This window comes from Schistocerca cancellata, chromosome 11 (assembly GCF_023864275.1).
Source record: "Schistocerca cancellata isolate TAMUIC-IGC-003103 chromosome 11, iqSchCanc2.1, whole genome shotgun sequence".
NCBI classification, from domain to species: Eukaryota; Metazoa; Arthropoda; class Insecta; order Orthoptera; family Acrididae; genus Schistocerca; species Schistocerca cancellata.
The window spans coordinates 62633141-62654980 of NC_064636.1; the positions used below are offsets into that span (position 1 = coordinate 62633141).

General features: G+C 39.1%; 1 protein-coding gene across 1 annotated transcript in view; it reads left to right on the forward strand.

Annotated features, from left to right (window-relative positions):
• Nucleotides 1-21840, forward strand: part of LOC126108462 (protein LZIC-like) — a 69436-nt gene that overhangs the window by 2730 nt on the left and 44866 nt on the right. Inside the window, exon 4 of the mRNA XM_049913692.1 lies at nucleotides 13725-13860. Coding sequence (XP_049769649.1) covers nucleotides 13725-13860 — 136 coding nt within the window. The remainder of the gene's footprint in view (nucleotides 1-13724; nucleotides 13861-21840) is intronic.

The following is a 21840-nucleotide window of genomic DNA, read 5'->3' on the forward strand; positions in this document are numbered from 1 at the left end:
CACCAGTGGAATTTTTGTTTTTTATTTGGCATATCACCTTCTCAATCTCATCTACTGTGGTGTTGGGTACATACATCAGGCTAATTTTTCTGTGCTCTGCTTTTTGTAGAAGGTTCATGGCTTCATCCATAGACCCTTTACATCCAATTTGATCCGCTTGTCAGAAAGTGATTGTTCAAGATATTGGCAATATCTGGGTAGTAGAACAAAATGAAAAGAAAAGTTTGATCAGAATCAGCCATTAATTATGTATAAATATGATCAAATAAAAATAATATTTTATTGAACATTGAATGATTGGTTGCATATGAACAAAAACAGAAAAAGGTTCTTCTGAATATATTTTGAGGTTACACATTTACATATTTTTTCAAAACACTTCCTATTCAGCATTTAACTATGGTATTCTTCTAATGCATTATTTTTAGTAACGCGGACCCTTTTCATTGAGTACTGTTTTGTGACTGCTGATGTAAAATTTTTCTTTATTTCTGGTATTCTGCCTGTTAAGGTACGGTCTTTGAACAACTGGTACAAAGACAGCGTTTAGAATATACATATTTATTATGCTCAACACATCTGTTTTTGGAAACAGACCACAGCATGATTCCTTACATTTGGCACCACAAATGATTTTTTTAGCACTTTCTTGCAGTAGGCAGCTTATTGAGATTTGCTGTGGTTGCCTTTTCCTCAAATTTAGCTGCCATAGTTCAGGCGAGAGGAAAGTAAAACATTGTATGTAATGTTTGAGACAAAAGGTCTCTTCAAAATTTATTTAAAATAGCCTACTATATATGCTTAGGTGGCTTACATGTTAAAGAGGCAATATGCATCTCCTATTTTAGATAGCTTTCAATGGTTGGACCAAAGAATTTTCCACTAAACTTTTCATTCCAATATGTATGTACACTTTAATTTTATTACTCAGTCTGCTGTCTTTAAAGTTCTTGGGATAACTGTTAGTGTTCTTACATTATAGTATTGAACAGTTTCATGTGTCTTATTGTTGCAGTGGGTCTCCAATTCATTAAATGATTCCTTTTTATACATGGTAAAATACATGACTTGAACAAATTGGCAGGCCTGTGCAATTGTCAATGAGTAACTTACGTGTCCCTCAGTTGTATAAAAACTAGGCTATTATTGTAGTTAGAGCAACTTTCTCAAGTCTTCCTTAAATGTACTTAATAATGTTTTGATATTATTCATTTCTGCAGGCAGTGGACTGAAAATTATTTTATACTAGAAGAAAAAGACCCAATTCACTTGGTCTTCATTTTCATTAGTTCCCTTGAGAACATTTCAGGTCACTCAAGACCATTGAAAAAATGAACATTATATAGTGTGATAGCCTCTGTCCCACCATCTGTGAAGTATACCAACACTTCGGTCTTGCCATAGTTCAGGTGTGAGAAAAATGAAAAATGGTACATAGCCTTTAAGATAGTGCATTACAGCAGCATTCGATTCCACCCTACCGCTTTGACCCACGCCATCTCCAGTATGGCAGAAATGCCTAGTGCCAGAGTGTAGAGTATTGTGACAATGATGTCACTACATACTTATGCCAAAAGAAAAAGTTACAACATCATCTCACTCTGTCAATAAAATGAAACTAATGGGACAACTGCAGAAAATTGGGAGTTTTGGACAGGTACAAGCTAAATATACAGCAATAAACACAAATTGCACTATCTTAAAACATACAATATAAAAAAATTAAATTGCAATATTCCGCCACAACAAGAATCGAACATTTCCCCTGATGTGCATAGCTCAACCGCAACTGTCGATACCAAAAAACCAATACCTACATCTCCAAAAAATGGAATCAAGACCTCACCAACTCAAAAAACCAAATACCCCATATTCACTACATGAATCGAATCACAACTGACCTACCATGTATATACAAAACATCGCAATTACTGTAGAATAAAACCAAAACAAAAATTACTTACAAAGAAAAGCCTCTGGCAATGCCACTTGGGTTGGCCACCGTGCGTGCCCAGGCATGCACACATGTATGTATGCACATGTCAAAAGCAAAAAAAAATCTCCTAAAGCACCCACTTGAACTTCACGGTCATGTCCATACCTAGCTAAAATGCAATAAAGTAATTAGACTTCTTTCAGCAGAACATATACTAAACTAATCGGACCTAACAAAAATACTGAACACACAAACAAAAAAACCTTAGTAACTCACTGAAAACATTTCCACAACCCATGTTACCATACCAACTACCTAAACTATAAACCACGTTATGACAGTGACAGCCAAAACTCGGATGATCACAGTACCACATGTTAAACAGAGCACGTCGACTTCCACCACCAGAGGACACCATCAAGTGCAAAAATACGACACCTAGAAACACGACCAACTCAAAAACACCGCGCAGTAGTGCACTTCAACACCTTTACGTCACCGTTCAAAACAGACTGGTGGAATCAGATTCTTCCATTGACCCGACAAAAGTATCTTTCCAAAATTTGCTAACTGTATTGATTACAAGTAGCCTACAGTGTGTTCCAGGAGGAATGGTCAGCATTTGCCGATATGAGAGGAACAGCCATTTGAAGCAAAACATTCTTAGTAAACGCGTGCTCTAAAATGCATACCTTAAGAACTATTAGCACGTGTTCACTTTTGCTATTGTGAAATGCCTCTGTTCTACTGAATAAGTGCCCGTAGCTCTAAAGATATGCATTTTGTAGCCCACATTAACAAGAATTTTCACTTCAAACGCTCGTTCTTGCCATATCCCTGACTACTGACGATTCCTTCTGGCACATGCTGCATACCCGAATGTGTCCCCACCACAGAAGAATAATAGAACATTCAGGACCTCTCCGGCAAGTCTTAGCCATTTCGACACTCCATTCTCAGCTTTTTCACTGACTTCCTATAAGAAGCCTATTGGTGTAATGCCACCTTTGGTCACGCATGTCTTTGAACATAACCAGTGCAGTCCAAACCAAAACCTTCGTGGATGGGGGCCTACTGTACCACATACAGTTGTCTTGTTACTGGTCAGAATGCACATAGCTAGTGTTTGCACTTGGGTTGTCCATTAGTATGGGCCACCACAGGTATTGCACATGTGTCAGTGTGGGAACTTTTCAAAATACAATATCTTGTAAATGACTTGCACTAGACTCCTGCAACAGACATCACTGACATTCTAATTTACTCTAGTTTGTTAATGTCAATAAACATTGTTCCGTTTTAAAAAGTGTATGGTTGCACAAAAATGTATTATTACGATCTGTTTATAGGCTAACAGTACAAGCCTTCCATTTCATTCCGTGGAAACCACACACCAATAGCACTTTCCACTTCTGCAGCATTTGGGTGGCAAATTTCAGGTGATTTTTCCTTTAATACAGGGTGTCTGTCCTAAGAGTTGTCAGGCACATTCTGGTGTTTCAGCAGATATTTGCAATCCCCTTTTTTTTTTTGCAACATGTAGCTGGAGTCAGCCCAAACAGATTCTGCTCATCACATCTTTCGTGCAAAACCCAGTGTTGATGGAAAACCTTAGTACCTCTGGTGCAAACAGAATTATTTTTAAAGTGGAATTTTATGTGCCTGTTCGATAGAGCAGTCCCAAATTAGCCTGGTGGGTTATTTCTTTATCAGTATGTATTAACACTTTCAAGTCTGGTGGTACAATTTGTGTACTACCTTATGTTGCACCGAGGTTGTATAGTGGTACATTATTTGTACCACCAATTTGGATGCATAGAACAGCGCATTCTTGTGGTAGATTGCTTGAACTACTAGCAGGGCATGTTCTTTGTAGTTCTTAGACGTATGCACCAGATGGCAGTTGTTACTGGGTTTTTGTAGCAGCACCAGTACTTCATATTTCTACGTCAGGTGCGCTCAAGTACACTGTGGAGACATTGTTTATGCAACATTGCTATTTGTTACCTGCTAACAGAAGTTTCCAACAAAATCTGTATTGGAATATGTAAGTACATTTGTTTATTGTAGTTTTTTGTGTTGTTCAGACTATTTCTATGAGAAATTATTAAAACGTAGCTAATTATTCATCAGTTCAAAATATGTATCGCTGTACCAAAACAGTCAGTCTACTCTTTACTTTTCAGTAATAATAATGAGTCAGAGAAAGCTGACTGAGTGTCTAATTTTGAAAGCCTTTGAAGAGGATATTCCATCAGACATATCATTTGATAGTGGGGGCAATGATGACACTGATGACAATTCTTATTGTCTGGAAGCAACTACATCCAAAACTATTCTGTTTGATTGTGATACGTCAAGTGATTCTGAGGATGAGTGCCCGTTTCAGTGATTAGGTCACCAGAGACTGAGCTAAGTCAAACCGTCACAGTGCATCAGACTCCATCTGAGATTGCCGATCATCAGTCGAAGACTGAACATAAGTGCAGCAAAACTGAACGTCCTGCTGATGCCCCTGCATTTACTTCCCAGTGTGGTCCCAGTGTTTTTATTGTGGAGTTAGGCACACCATCACCATATCAGTTATTTGGAGTTCTGCTTTCAGATGATATCATGGATTTATTTTTGTTTCAGATGAACTTATATGCACAACAGTCATCTCTGACTACTGGTAAACATTATGTGCCAGCACCCATGGAAGAATTAAAAACTTTCTTAGGGATAAATATCTTGATGGGCATAAAACCACTTCCTAGTTACAGAGATTACTGGAGTTCGGGTGCTGATCTACATGATAGTTATGTGAGTCAGCTGATGTCAAGGAGGCGTTTCGAATGGTTTCTCACCAACTTACATTTGAATGACAAGAGTAAAATGCCTCAATGAGGGGACACCAACTATGATAAACTTTATAAGTTGCGTCCTTTCCTAGAAAGAATTTCACACAACTTTCAGAAAGCACTTAATCCAAATGAATGTATGGCAGTGGACGAATCTATGATTAAATTTAAAGGAACATCTTCTATAAAACAGTACTTGCCAAAGAAGCCTATCAAGAGAGGCTACAAGGTGTGGAAACTAACAGACAAATCTGGCTATGCGTGGAAATTGGATATTTACACAGGAAAGAAAGATAATGCTGTGGAAAAGAAATTGGGAGAAAGAGTTGTGAAAGACCTCACTGAAAATATTAAAGGTAAGGATCACAGAGTTTACTTTGATAATTATTTCAGTAGCCCAGATCTCCTTCGAGATTTGAAAGAAAACAAAATATGTGCTTGTGGTACAGTGAATCCAAGTAGAAAATCTTTACCTGTGCTGAAAAGTGACAAGGAAATGAAAAGGGGTGACTATGATTGGGCTACTAGCAATACAAGCCTTAATGTTATAAAGTGGAAAGATAAGAGATCCGTCCATCTGCTTTCAAATTTCCACGATCCAGCTCAAACAACACGGGTTACAAGAAAGGAAAAATACGGAAATGAAATAAAAGTTTCTTGTCTCATTGCTCTCTCAGATTACAATGCCAACACGAATTGTGTAGATAAATTTGACGAGTTCAAGGGTGTATATGAAACTGACAGGAAGAGCAGAAAGTGGTGGCACAGAATATTTTGGTACTTTATTGATGCCACCGTGGTGAATGCTTTCATCATCCATAAAGAAATGAAGTTGCCTAAGACTACTCTGAAGGACTTCAGAAGAGAAATCGCAAGGGATGTAGTGGCACTTGCCTCGGTAGCTCCGAGAGGTAAAAAGCAAAGTCTGAGCAGCCGTCTCCAGTTCGACAAGAAGAAACCCTATGTTCGGAAATCTGAGCGTCTCGAAAGTTTATCCCGTCAGCCAGAAAGATCTACAAGAAGGAGATGTGCAGCATGTAGTTCCAAGAAACAACAAATTCGTACCAACTGGGTGTGTAGTGTGTGTAAGGTTCCTCTATGCTTAGGAAAAAGGAAGACATGCTTCCAAGACTATCGTGCATCTACATGCACGGTGGTACAAACATGAGCCGGTCCCCCCCCCCCCCCCGCCCCCCCCCCTTGTGACCAACAATGATCATAAAAATTGAATTTTTGTTTACAGTGGTAATAATTATGTTCATTCTATTATAAATATGTTGCTTGTATGAATTTTTGACAATAAAAGTAAGTCGTGTACTTCTAGAGCTGTATTCTGGTCAAATTAGTTGTACGTGAAAGAGTTAACGGGGACAGCGAAACACGGAGAATAACCAGTTCTCCAGCAGCGACAGCACTGTCCTCTCCGGTGCTGGCTGCTACTGTTGGAGTAGTGGTTATCCTCCGTGTCTTACTGTCCCTGCCAATACGTGTCGATAAACCGAATATGATACTGCTTGAAGAGTTTGACAGAGCACTGAAAGACCTGAGTCGAAATAAGGCCCCCAGAGTAGACAACATTCCATTAGAACTACTGACAGCCTTGGGAGAGCCAGGCCTGACAAAACTCTACTCCAATCTCAAAGAAAGCAGGTGTTGACAGATGTGAAAATTACCGAACTATCAGTTTAATAAGTCACAGCTGCAAAATTCTAACACTAATCTTTACAGACAAATGGAAAAACTGATAGAAGCCGACCTCGGGGAAGATCAGATTGGATTCCGTAGAAATGTTGGAACACGTGAGGCAATACTGACCCTACGACTTATCTTTGAAGAAAGATTAAGGAAAGGCAAACCTACGTTTCTAGCATTTATAGACTTAGAGAAAGCTTTTGACAATGTTGACTGGAATACTCTCTTTCAAATTCTGAAGGTGGCAGGGGTAAAATACAGGCAGCGAAAGGCTATTTACAATTTGTACAGGAACGAGATGGCAGTTATAAGAGTTGAGGGGCACGAAAGGGAAGCAGTGGTTGGGAAGGGAGTGAGACAGGGTTGTACCCTATCCCTGATGTTATTCAGTCTGTATATTGAGCAAGCAGTAAAGGAAACAGAAGAAAAGTTCGGAGTAGGTATTAAAATCCATGGAGAAGAAATAAAAAGTTTGAGGTTCGCCGATGACATTGTAATTCTGTCAGAGACAGCAAAGGACTTGGAAGAGCAGTTGACTGGAATGGACAGTGTCTTGAAAGGAGGATATAAGATGAACATCAACAAAAGCAAAACGAGGATAATGGAATGTAGTCGAATTAAATCGGGTGATGTTGAGGGAATTAGATTAGCAAATAAGACACTTAAAGTAGTAAAGGAGTTCTGCTATTTGGGGAGCAAAATAACTGATGATGGTCGAAGTAGAGAGGATATAAAATGTAGACTGGCAGTGGCAAGGAAAGCGTTACTGAAGAAGAGAAATTTGTTAACATCTAGTATACATTTAAATGTCAGGTAGTCGTTTCTGAAAGTATTTGTATGGAGTGTAGCCATGTATGGAAGTGAAACGTGGACGATAAATAGTTCAGACAAGAAGAGAATAGAAGCTTTCGAAATGTGGTGCTACAGAAGAATGCTGAAGATTAGGTGGGTAGATCACATAACTAACGAGGAGGTATTGAATAGAATTGGGGAGAAGAGGAGCTTGTGGCACAACTTGACTAGAAGAAGGGATCGGTTGGTAGGACATGTTCTGAGACATCGATGAATCACCAATTTAGTGTTGGAGGTCAGAGTGGAGGGTAAAAATCATAGAGAGAGACCAAGAGATAAATACACTAAGCAGATTCAGAAGGATGTAGGCTGCAGTAGGTACTGGGAGATGAAGAAGCTTGTACAGGATAGAGTAGCATGGAGAGCTGCATCAAACCAGTCTCAGGACTGAAGACTACAACAACAACAACAACAACAACAACAAACCGAATAATGCACTAGACTAATTTTGGACTGCTCTATCAAATGGGCACGTAAAATTCTATTTCAAAAATGCTTTACATTGACACTGGGCGTCGCATGAAAGATGTGATGAGTAGGATTTGTTTGGGCTGACTCCAGTTACACAATTCGTAACAGAAACTGCAAATATCTACTGAAATACTTCAGAAAATTTGCCTGATGACCCACAGAGAAAAGGTGTGTGTGTGTGTGTGTGTGTGTGTGTGTGTGTGTGTGTGTGTGTGTGTGTGTGTGTAAAGCTTATTTCTACCTTTTTCTTCACATTTACACCGTGCAGTTGTCACGAAAGCCGTCCTTCTACTTGTTCTGTTGTCGCAGGGACCTTCTACTGTTAATCAGCTTCGTTGTCTTTTAATAAAAATGTTGGGATCATCTGTGATCGGCACTGGTCCTGGTGCTGAGAAGTGATATGGTAAACCATTCTCAAGAGTGAAGAATAACCAAGGGCTAAACTCGAGCAGTAAGATACTCCATAATTAGTTTCTCTGTATCCTGAAAAGTAAGTGTTATTCTCGTGACATATTTCTACCATCTGTCACCCGATTGAAGGTATTCCACGGATTTGCTGTTTGTATAAATTCTTAGTCGGAAAACCGTCGTTATCAGATCGCGAGTTTCAGAAAAATCTTGGTCGTTTAGGGGGCTGTCTCAGTATATTTGTTTCCTGAAACCATTTTGAACCTTAACTAGTATTTTATTTTTAATCGGAAAGTTTGCTAATGTTTTGTGAACACCTCTTTCAGTTGTTTTAGAAGATCGAGATGATAATGACTGGTAGGGCCTATGTTGTTTTCTACATCATCCTGGTTGTGAAGTGGTTCTACTGTTGGTTGTTTTATGTTTGCGGGGAATATTCCTATTCTAAGTGATACATAGATTATTTATTTATGGAAAATGTTTTCCATTGATCCATGTGTATGAGCAGGTGGCTTGGGTGTGGAATGAGTAAAGTCATGGAATACAAATGTCAGTACATAGAATAAAAATGAGTGTAACAATAACTGCACTACTAGTAACGAGTTTTAGAAACAGTGAGACATAATGCAGTTTATTTCTTCATTTATTTTTTTTGCTGCCTGATTATGTCAGTTAAGTGAGACAGATTAGTTGAAGCCTTTGATACCGACCATTAGCTTTGACCAATAACGTAATCAAAATGACACACATAAATGACTCATCAAAATTCAGTATCTATAACATACATACTATATAACAAGTATTATAGTTGTTCTCGTGACACTATATTCGTGGACTTCACATTCTACCAGTCACCTTTAAAGATAACATAGATCTTGGGTTACACTAGAAATCAGTATGTCACCATAGTCTACATCATATTAATAATAATAAATATGCAAAACAACTATTGTACTGTTGTACTTGTATCCTGTTTGCACATGTTTGCATCACAAGCATAACATAATTATGCAGGGGGTCAAAGCCAATGTCAGTTTTGTTTAAGGCATAGTCCATAACAATTCAGGCAGGCGAGGAAAAAAAAATCTTACCTTCATAGTCTCAGATGTTATTGAATTTAGCATATGTTAAAATGAAGGACTAAGTAAGGAACACTTTTTTTCAAAAAAAATTTCTGCTCCGAGGTACAGCCCTCCAAAGATGACACTGTGCATACCATTTCGAAGGTGTGAATTTTGGAAAAAAATTTTAAAAGCTGTGTCTGTGGAATAGATCTAGAGATTTTGTTTTGGTTTTTTCTTATTTGAAAGATAATTGCTTTATGATTACAAATAAATCCTCCATTTGGACTTATCTGTCAAAGTTCGTTTCCTATAGCATTCTGAAATTCTTTTTATACCTTTTTACCTTTGATGTACATTTTGGAACCATTTAAAATGCTTGAAAAATGAGTCTCTTATTCATCTTTTGAAACTAAAATTGTGTTAAATAAGGTTAAATTTCGATTTTTATGAGCCTGTTATGTGATAATAAAACAGGTTTTATGTATGGCAAAAATTTCAATTGTTTATAAAACACTTTTCAATCTAAAAGTGTGAGCTCTCCTTTTCAGGGAATGTAGAACTATATGGTGCTAATCAACAGAAAAAAAAAAAATCAAAATTTTATGGGTTGGCATTTAAAAAAAAATCCTTAAATTATATAAAAATATTTTAGAATGCTATAGTAAATGAATTTTGACAGACAAGTCAAAATGGAGGATTTCTTTGTGATCATAAAGCAAGTATCTTTCAAATAATAAAAAAAAAAACCAAACAATATATCTAGAACTGTTCCAGAGATACAGCAGTTAAAAAAATTTTCCGAAATTCGCATCTTCAAAACGGTGTTTGCAGTGTCATAATTGGAGGCCTGTATCTCGGGGCAGGAATTTTTATGGAGAAAACAAAAAAAGTGTTTATTACTTACTCCTGAATTTTAATGTATGCTGAATTCAATAACATCCGAGACTATGAAGGTAAGCCCCCTGCGTGAAGTAATTCAGATTATGCCTTAATATTATTATCCATCAGAATTAAAAGATATTTTAATTTTTTAGTGTACTTATATTGTTTCCTGCTTCAGTCATAGTCGCTGGATACAGAGGCATGGGATTTACATTCTTTATGACTTTGAAATCATTATTTGGATTACATGATTTTTAAAAAAATAGAATTTTGTGCGATGTTTAATTGACTATTTTACCAGTCTGCATGGGATCTTCAATTGTTCTTCTTTCACCTTTTATTATGAATCTGTTGTGTCGTACTTTATTTATGCCTATATATCGATAATAAACAAATGAAACCATTGTCTTTTATGGGCTGTACAATTTTCAGATTTGTTTGCTATTGGCCAATTTCTGTTTCTTAGTACTATCAGGTAACATTCAGATAGCCTCTTTAACAGATGTAATACAAATTACTCCACCAGCCCCCATGTGGAGCCACAAACAGACACTAATGTGGTCTGTATCAAACAGGAATAGAATGTTTACAACACACATGGGAGAACCACACATAATATAACTTGAGGACATATTTAAAAACCAACCACTGAGAACTCAAATCACTTCAAGCACCAACCACAAACTTATTCTTGTGGTAGGTCCATATTCACATTTATAGCTTCACTTACAGACGTGGCTTACCATTTCCAAATCTGTAATTGTAGCAGTGCAGCCAATGCACACTGATGCACAACACTGAGTCTCCGTGAAGAACATAATTTAGAAGCACTTTCAATTTAACAATTTTGCTATTGCAGTCTTGTACAATTTAGTGCATTAGAACTGAAGAATCTGTACATTCTGTACACATTTGGCAGGTGCTCACAAGTGTGAGGTTAACACTGGTCATAGTTTGTTGCTGGCACAGCTTACAGGAGTATCCTGCAGCAGTTGCTTCTGTTTGTTAATGTGTAACTCCCGTTGTTCCCACCGAGCGAGGTGGCGCAGTGGTTAGACACTGGACTCGCATTCGGAAGGACGACGGTTCAATCCCGCGTCCGGCCATCCTGATTTAGGTTTTCCGTGATTTCCCTAAATCACTCCAGGCAAATGCCGGGATGGTTCCTCTGAAAGGGCACGGCCGACTTCCTTCCCCATCCTTCCCTAATCTGATGAGACCGATGACCACGCTGTCTGGTCTCCTTCCCCAAACCAACCAACCCGTTGTTCCACATCCCTGAGGACTCTCATTCATGGGGTGGACTTAAGTACCAAGGAAAGGCACAACAAAAAGGCTGCCAGAAAGTTAGCTTTCAGCCAACAAGACCTTTGTCAAAAACACACACACACACACACACACACACACACACACACACACACACACGAGTGTGTTCTCCGTCATTTTTTTATGTGTGTGTTGGCCTGTTACTGCTTGGTGAGTAGATTTGTTTTATCTGTTTAGTTAATATAAAAATTCAAAGTGACATTGTCAAGAAATAGAAGGGGATTTCAAGACGCAAGTTTCTGTAAACAGTGCTCAGAATTTTCTACCAGTTGTTCAGCTCCTTGGTCATGGAGCTTTCCGAGAACCACCGTGAGAATGCCCTCATCACTGGAAAATCTGCAACTCCTGCAGAGCAGTTCCTCCATTGCCCAGACTTTGGTCTGTGGTCAGTGTCAATGGCCTACCTTCCCACTCTTCTGTGAGGCCTCGGTGAAATTGCCGGCACCATTTCACTGCTGCTGGGTGCGGCATTGCATTTGGCCCGTATATCGCCAGAATTTCATGGTGAATCTGTGAGAAATTAACTTATTTTGCCCACAAGCATCATTCTGTCCCTCACATTTTGACTTTGTACTACATCTCAAGTTGTGATGCCATTCCACTCGCAGCTTGTGATGCACGTAATATCTGTATCATAGCAAAACTCTGTCTGCGTGAAACTCGAAACGTGTACTTTCTTCTCACAATGTGCCACTCTCGTTGTGCACTGGTCTTAGCATGGTGTAAGATGTGTAACTTATTTTAGTTAGGCATTCTTGAACAGAACTAATAATACAAGTTGAACTAGGGTACAGTGGCAGCAGGGTCATAATTCTTCCCAGCAAAAGGACACTGTGGCTTAGTTGCTAGTTCTGTTCAGTGGTGCCTTGCTGATTTTGTTTATATCTCTTGATGAAGCCACTCTGGCTGTATTGCCTTAGAGTAAGTTTTAAACCTAAATTGATAATCTGATGGCAGTTTTTGTGATCATAGACTGTAGTTAAAGAAACAAATTCTGTTTTAACTACTTCTTAACATTAACTGAATTTTCCAGTGGTACTTGGGAGAACACAGTATTAATATTAGAAAGAAAACACTTCCTTATGTTCTGCAAAATTATATATATTTTGCCACGAACTGGCTTTCAGCTTCTCAGGCCATATTCTGGTGATAATTGAATGTTGCAAACAGAGATAAACGTGATGTGCGACTTACACAGATATTATTTGTACACGAGATACAAAAATGACAAAGTGTTTACATAGGAAAATATTACAATAATTATATTGACTGAAAGAGGAGTAAACAAAGTTTTTATGTGGAGATACATACAACAAATGATGGAAAATAAAATGAATGTATTGTTTGAATCTGGCATTTGTAATGAAAACTTAATTTAATAATGGGGAAAATGAGTCTGGTCATTTAATACCAGGCTGCTCACAAGTGTGAGGTTAACACTGGTCATAGTTTGTTGCTGGCACAGCTTACAGGAGTATCCTGCAGCAGTGTCGTGTTTTTTGATTTGTCTTCTTTGCAGTAGGGTCATCTTTCTGCTTTTCTTGTCAGAATGTAAAACTTCACATTCTACAGTTTAGTTAGTGTAATAATTGTAATATTTTTCTACGTAAATACTTTGTTATTTTTGTGTCTTTTGTGTAGATAATATCTTTGTAAGTTGCACATCATGTTTATCTTTGTTTCAGCATTCAGTTGTCACCTGAAGATGGCCTGAGAAGCCAAAAGCTGCTTCGTGACCAAATAAATATAATTTTGCCAAACATTGAGAAGTGTTTTCCTTTGCCGGTCGGTGTGGCCAAGTAGTTCTAGGCGCTTCAGTCTGGAACCCCGCGACCGTTACGGTCACAGGTTCGAATCCTGCCTCGGGCATGGATGTGTGTGATGTCCTTAGGTTAGTTAGGTTTAAGTAGTTCTAAGGTCTAGGGGACTGATGACATCAGATGTTAAGTCCCATAGTGCTCAGAGCCATTTGAACCATTTGTTTTCCTTTCTAATATTAAGTACTTTTGTTTTATGGCATTCTCTACATTGTTGTGAACCTATGGAATAACCCCCCCCCCTCACCACACACACACACACACACACACACACACACACACACACACACACACACATACACACACACCATATATAATGTATCTCCAACAGGTCATCCCCATTGTGCTGTGTCCTCCACTTGCTACAATTGGCTATAAAATGTTAAATTTTCTGACCAAGATGCAGTGTGGTATAGAAGCTGTGTTGTTGCTTCAGGGATGAGCTGGATGCCGCCGAGTACGAGGAGACGAAGGAGGAGACGATGGAGCAGCTGCGCGAGTTCAATGCGTCCCTCTCCAAGATGATTTCTGGAGACATGACTCTCGTGGACGCACTTGCCTCCATGCAGCTGGTGAGTGAGTGCTGGCAAAGCCTTACCTCGTATCTGGATAGTCCAAATGCCAAACTAAGAGAACATGTTTTGTCCCGCAGTCACTAATAAGATTATCGCATTTCAGTGCTTCGGTGAACAGGAAAATGGGTTCCTCAATCACCTCATCTTTGATTTCTTCCTCTGCCACACACACTTTGTTCACTATATCGGCATTACTTAACAGCACAACTTCCGATATATAGGCTTCCGATTTCGCCACTTGCAGATGTTTGTCATCTACATCCTCCTGACCATAAATTTGTATTTGAAATGTGAAATAGTTGTTCTAATTATATGAGAGTACATGAGGTCTCACTTTTTATTTTTTGAAAAATTGTCAAACTGTGCACAGACCCATATAATCAAGAGCTTGCTGCAGTTACCAACATTCACATCAACAATTAATAAGTAATATAACATCCTTGATTACAGGTAAAAAGTACTTTCCATTAAAGTCACAGTTTGTTAGCCCGTTTCAATCTTAAAATAATTCAGCTCATACTCACACTTTCACTGTCCTTACAACACTAGTTTCATTCTTGCTATCATCACTCTGGAATATTTACTGTGAAGTTTACTGAATCTAAAACATCTTTTGAGATGAGTCCCATTTTTCACCATGCACTTTGGTTATTATCTTAGGCACTTTAGTCACTACCCTTCCTATGCATTTTGTTCATAACTTCTCGTTACATTACTTTATCCCTAAGTTTTTCATTAACATATTTTCTTTCCTATCGCTTTAACTACATACTTTCCATCATCATTTATCACACTTGTAATAATCACAGTACTCTATATAACATGCTTCCCAAGAGATTCCTTTTGTTTCCCATTGAGTGACTGTAGGAGGATACTGGATGACTCAGAAATTTCTACTTTGTGTAAAGAATGGCAGCATGCTGTAAATGTAGAAAAGTGAAGTTAATTTAGATGAGTAGGAAAAACAATCCTGTCATGTTCGAATACAGTACTGGTGGCGTGCAGCTTGACACATTCAGGTTGATAAAGTATCCGGGTGTAACATTGGAAAGTGATATGAAACGGAAGAAGCATAAAGGATGATAGTAGGGAATGTGAATGGTAGACGTCAGCTTATTAGCAGAATTTTTGGAGCGTATAACTCAATCTACGAAGGAGACCGCACTGCAACCCATTCTCGAGAGTACTGCTCGTGTTTGGGATCATCTCTAAGTGAGATTAAAGGAAGATATCAAAGCAATTCAGAGGTTTGTTGATTTGATACCTGTAGGTTTGATCAACATTAAAGTGTTATGGAAATGTTCCTTTCAACTCCAATGGGAATCTATAGGGGAGGGAGGGGGAGATGTTGGCTTTGTGAAATACAATTGAAAACATGTAGAAAACTGCAGCTGACTTCTATTGCTGCCAATGTACATTTTGTTAAAGGATCGTAAAAACAAGACGAGAGAAATTTCGGCTCGTACGGGTGCACATAAAATTGTTTTCTCCCTCGCTCCAGTTGCACAGGGAACATGAAAACACTTGGCACCTTTTTCAATATGGTACCTTTATAGTGTGTTGCGATCTGTGTGAGGGTTGTGTAGCATGTTGCTGTACACACCTGCAGTGGTTTTAGCTTTGGGAGGACTCCTGCAGTCGAGATGGGTGAAGGGGGCTGGGGGAAGTTACACTGGAGAAGGGTAACATCCTAATTATACATCCCTTCAGAAATAACACAAAAGCCAGCAGAAAAATAACTATCCAGAAAATGTATGCTGCCAAGTAACTATGGCTGGTCGGATTTCAACACCAAAGTTTATAATCTTGTTTATTCACTCACTTGAAATCTAGTCTCCCACAATGGTTTTATGCCTGTGAACTTGGGGTTATTTTCTTGCAGTGTTCTGTTACATAGACTCTAACAGCCCCACCATTAAGTATTTCAAATACATTTAAAATAAGACACCTTCGAGCCAATTGAACATTTAAACGTGTTCCTTGGGGAAGTAATTTTCGTGTGTGTTCCATTTTATTTTATTTTGAAATAACCATTTTATTTCATCATTTAGCTTTTAGCTTATTTCGCCCCCTCCCTTCCTGTACATTTTCTAGCTATTTCTGCTACTAACACTGCAGTAAAAAAATCTTAATCATTTAGTACAAGGTTATTGTAACTTAACTTTCACTATTTGAGCCATTGTAGACAGAAAACTATTTATATTCTTTCCACAACATCCACAACTGTTACTATTTTTTTTCTTGTTAAATAAATCTGCACCAGTTGCATTTGACAAATTCTTGCTTTTGATAAAATTATACACACAAACAGGGTTTCAGGCACTGAAGAGAAAAAAAAATAAATAAATAAATAAAATAAAATAAGAGGGATTCTTCATAAATGTAATTAGGCTTAATGTTAAAAGGGTCCATACAGATGTGAATTTCAGGTCATACCTTGATTGCGTACAAGAAAGTCGTACCAGTTCATAAAAAAAAGCCAGCAAATTTATCAAGTAGCACGAGAGATGCCTTTTGGGTGAGACATGGAAAAAGTTCTAAGTCAACCAGTACCACACTAGGTAAACAGGGCCTAACCGAAAAAACCACAAATGTAACATCAAATAATTGTCAGCCTAATGGTCTATATGCCAACTGCAAATGACTAGACATGTAGCGATGGGATTAAGAAACTAAAATGAAGGCATAAATGGTGTAGAATGTCAATTTGTGAACCTCAGACGTAACTTACCATGTAAATGCCCTGCCTGCCAGACATTGTGGATGCCTGGCAAGACATGTCAATAGACAGTCATGTGGACCGCAGTTAGACACGTGAGTACAGTATATGTTGTAGAGTAGCTGCCACTGGTGTGTGGTATGTTGGTGTGGCCCCTTTTATAGTTTACACTGCTGTTGTTGTTGTTGTTGTTGTTGTGGTCTTCAGTCCAGAGACTGGTTTGATGCAGCTCTCCATTCTACTCCATCCTCTGCAAGCTGCTTCATCTCCCAGTACGTACTGCGACCTACATCCTTCTGAATCTGCTTAGCGTATTCATCTCTTGGTCTCCCTCTACGATTTTTACCCTCCACGCTGCCCTCCAATACTAAATTGGTGATCCTTTGATGCCTCAGAACATGTCCTACCAAGCGATCCCTTCTTCTAGTCAAGTTGTGCCACAAACTTCTCTTCTCCCTCCTCATTAGTTATGTGATCTATCCATCTTCAGCATTCTTCTGTAGCACAACATTTCAAAAGCTTCTATTCTCTTCTTGTCTAAACTATTTATCGTCGACGTTTCACTTCCATACATGTCCACACCCCATACAAATACTTTCAGAAACGACTTCCTGACACATAAATCTATACTCGATGTTACAAATTTCTCTTATTCAGAAATGATTTCCTTGCCATTGCCAGTCTACATTTGATATCCTCTCTACTTCGACCATCATCAGTTATTTTGCTCCCCAAATAGCAAAACTCCTTTACTACTTTAAGTGTCTCATTTCCTAATTTAATTCCCTCAGCATCACCTGACTTAATTCGACTGAATTCCATTTGCTTTTGTTGATGTTCATGTTATATCTTCCTTTCAAGACACTGTCCATTCCGTTCAGCTGCTCTTCCAGGTCCTTTGCTGTCTCTGACAAAATTACAGTGTCATAGGCGAACCTCAAAGCTTTTATTTCTTCTCCATGGATTTTAATTCCTACTCTGAATTTTTCTTTTGTTTCCTTTACTGCTTGCTCAATATACAAATTGAATAACATCGGGGAGAGGCTACAACCCTGTCTCACTCCCTTCCCAATCACTGCTTTCCTTTCGTGTCCCTCGACTCTTATAACTGCCATTTGGTTTCTGTACAAATTGTAAATAGCTTTTCGCTGCCTGTATTTGACCCCTGCCACCTTCAGAATTTGAAAGAGAGTTTTCCAGTCAACATTTTCAAAAGCTTTCTTTAAGTCTACAAATGCTAGAAAAGTAGGTTTACCTTTCCTTAATCTATCTTCTAAGATAAGTTGCAGGGTCAGTATTGCCTCATGTGTTCCAACACTTCTACGGACTCCAAAATGATCTTCTCCGAGGTAGGCTTCTATCAGTTTTTCCATTTGTCTGTAAAGAATTCGTGTTAGTATTTTGCAGCTGTGACGTATTAAACTGGTAAATTTATAATTTTTACATCAGTCAACACCTGCTCTCTTTGGGGTTGGAATTATTATATTCTTCCTGAAGTCTGAGGGTATTTCACCTGTCTCATACATCTTGCTCATCATATGGTAGAGTTTTGTCATGGCTGGCTCTCCCAAGGCTATCAGTAGTTCTAAAGGAATGTTGTCTACTTCCGGGGCCTAGTTTCGACTTAGGTCTTTCAGTGCTCTGTCAGACTCTTCACGCAGTATCATATGTCCCATTTCATCTTCATCGACATCCTCTTTCATTTCCATAACATTGTCCTCAAGTACATCGCCCTTTGGTTTTCCATCTGAGCTCTTGATATTCATACAAGTGGTTCTCTTTTCTCCAAAGGTCTCTTTAATTTTCCTGTAGGCAATATCTATCTTACCTCCAGTGATATATGCCCCTACATCCTTACATTTGCCCTCTAGCCATCCCTGCTTAGCCAATTTGCACTTCTTGTCGATCTCATTTTTGAGACGTTTGTTTTCCGTTTTGCCTGTTTCATTTACTGCATTTTTATATTTTCTCCTTTTATCAATTAAATTCAATGTATCTTCTGTTAACCAAGTATTTCTACTAGCCCTCATCTTTTTACCTACTTGATCCTCTGCTGCCTTCACTATTTCATCTCTCAAAGCTACCCATTCTTCTTCTACTGTATTTCTTTCTCCCATTCTTGTCAATGCTTCCCTAATGCTCTCCCTGAAACTCTCTACAACCTCTGGTTCTGTCAGTTTATCCAGCTCCCATCTCCTTAAATTCCCACCTTTTTGCAGTTTCTTCCGTTTTAATCTGCAGTTCATAACCAATAGATTGTGGTCAGAGTCCACATCTGCCCCTGGAAATGTCTTACAATTTAAAACCTGTTTCCTAAATCTCTGTCTTACCATGATATAATCTATCTGAAACCTTCCAGTACCTACAGGCCTCTTCCATGTATACAATCATGATTCTTAAACCAAGTGTTAGCTATGATTAAGTTGTGCTCTGTGCAAAATTCTACCAGGCAGCTGCCTCTTTCATTCCTTACCCCCATTCCATATTCACCTACTACGTTTCCTTCTCTTCCTTTTCCTACTATCAAATTCCAATCACCCAAAAGTATTAAATTTTCATCTCCCTTCACTATCTGAATAATTTCTTTTATCTCATTATACATTTCATCAATCTCTTCATCATATGCGGAGCTAGTTGGCATATAAACTTGTACTACTGTGGTAAGCATGAGCTTCGTATCTATTTTGGCCACAATAATGCATTCACTATGCTGTTTGTAGTATCTTACGTGCATTCCTACTTTTTTATTCGTTAGGAAACCCCAATTTGATTTTGTATTTATAACCCTGTATTCACCTGACCAGAAGTCTTGTTCCTCCTGCCATCGAACTTCACTAATTCCCACTATATCTAACTTTAACCTATCCATTTCTCTTTTTAAATTTTCTAATGTAACTGCTGGATTAAGGGATCTGACATTCCACACTCTGATCAATAGAACGCCAGTTTTCTTTCTCCTGATAACAATGTCCTGAGTAGTCCCCGTCCGGAGATCCGAATGGGAGAATATTTTACCCAACAGGACGCCACCATCATTTAACCATACAGTAAAGCTGCATGCCCTCGGGGAAAAATTATGCCTGTAGTTTCCCCTTGCTTTCAGCCGTTCGCAGTACCAGCACAGCAAGGCCGTTTTGGTTAGTGTTGCAAGACCAGATCAATCAATCATCCAGACTGTTGCGCCTCCAACTGCTGAAAAGGCTACTGCCCCTCTTCAGGAACCACATGTTTGTCTGGCCTCTCAAGAGATACCCCTCCATTCTGGTTGCACCTACAGTCCTACAGTACGGCTACCTGTATCACTGAGGCACACAAGCCTTCCCACCACAGTATATTTCCCAAAATGTAACCTAAAATATTTAGGTTCTTTACACACTTGTATGTTGACATAGTGGTAACTATCAACATTAGGTGAAGTGTTTTATTAATACTGCCTTAAATATACAGAATAATCACAATATAGCACTGGCAATCCAAGCCTGTGAGACAAGCAACACTTTCAGGGTCACACAACAACAACAACAACAACTGGCATCAACAGGTGTGCCAACCTAAAGGTATACAGGGCCATATTGAGAAATTTCCCTCCAAGAATATGCATAATTTACCGGCGCAGTAATATGTATTTGAAGTCAAATTGTGGTGAAACTGTACGTGATAGGAAAAAACTGAAGACAGATTTGGAATCAGCGTAAAAAGTTGAAGTATTATCACATATTATCAGTCATCTGGTACAATGCAGACTAGTGTAATCTTTTTGCCGACCGCTGTGGTCGAGCAGTTCTAGGCGCTTCAGTCCGGAACCACGTGGCTGCCACAGTCGCAGGTTCGAATCCTGCCTCGGGCGTGGATGTGTATGATGCCCTTAAGTTAGTTAGGTTTAATTAGTTCTAAGTCTAGGGGACTGATGACCTCAGATGTTGTCCCATAGTGCTTAGAGCCGTTTGAACCATTTTTGTAATCAGTTCAGTTGGACTTGGGGACCCAGTTCATTCCATGTAAACACATCCCACACCATTACGGGGCCATCACGAGTTTGCACAGTGCCTTGATATGAGCTGGGTCTACGGTTTCACGTGGTTCTTGCCACACCCGAACCCTACCATCAGCTCCTACCAGCTGAAGTTGGGACTCATCTGACTAGACCACGGTTTTCTATTGATGTAGGGTCCAACTGATATGGTCACGAGCCCAGGAGAGGCGCTGGAGGCGATGTGCTGTTCCCAGAGATACTCGTGTCCGTTGTCTGCTGCCACAGCCCATTAACGGATACGTTCGTAGTACATCCCACAGTGATTTCTGCAGTTACTTCACGCATTGTTACTTGCCTTGTCAGCAGTAAGAACTCGTGACAAACGCTGCTGCTCTCGGTCTTTTAGTCAGGCCCGTTGGCAACTGTGTTGTCTGTGGGAGAGGTAGTACCTGAAATTTGGTATTTTCTGCATACTCTTGACACTACGGATCTTGGAAAATATATATAGGGCTTAACAAATTATATTATCCTCATAGTCACCATCATGTTAGCCATCGTCATCTATTGGAGTATCTTCTGAATACAGGTTTTGGAAGTTGATATTATGCAGGGTGTATACGACCCGGGACAACCGGGAAATCCGGGAAAAACCCGGGAATTTTTTCATCCGGGAGAAAACCGGGAAAAACCCAGGAATTTTTCGGAATTCCGGGATTTTTCATTGCTTTAGCTTTCAGTTAAATTTTTGTAATTTTGACTGCAGAATTGATTCTCTAGCAAAGAATGTTATTGTTTCCTGCTACTGGAGAACGATACTGCAGCAATAAAATATGAACGAGAAGGAAAAAAATAAATCTTTAGTGGCAAAGGAACAGTGCAATTTACAACAACAAAACACCGTGCACGCACAAGCGTGTGCAAATGGCAAAAATATGTCAAAGGCCGTAGGGCGCAGACTGTAATTCTTCGTAACAATAAACTGCTTGCTATGAGCATGACGTCACAACTGTTCACATTAGGTTCGTTTGACCAGTTGCCAGCGGTCTGTTGCGCATGCGCATTTGATCGCGTATAAGCAGTACCTTCTCCCGTCTCCCGCTACTTGAAGTTTGGCTGTTAGCTGTATCGGTAGTAGCAGCAAGCAGCCAGATGCAAACGAGAAAAATTTTTCTTGCGTGCCATAGCTGCCAGATTCGCGCTTTCACAGAGTTGTAGTGGTGAAGGGGTTAGTCTCCACGTGACCTGTGTTTACGTTAAGTGATTTCGCTGCTTATCTTCGTGTACA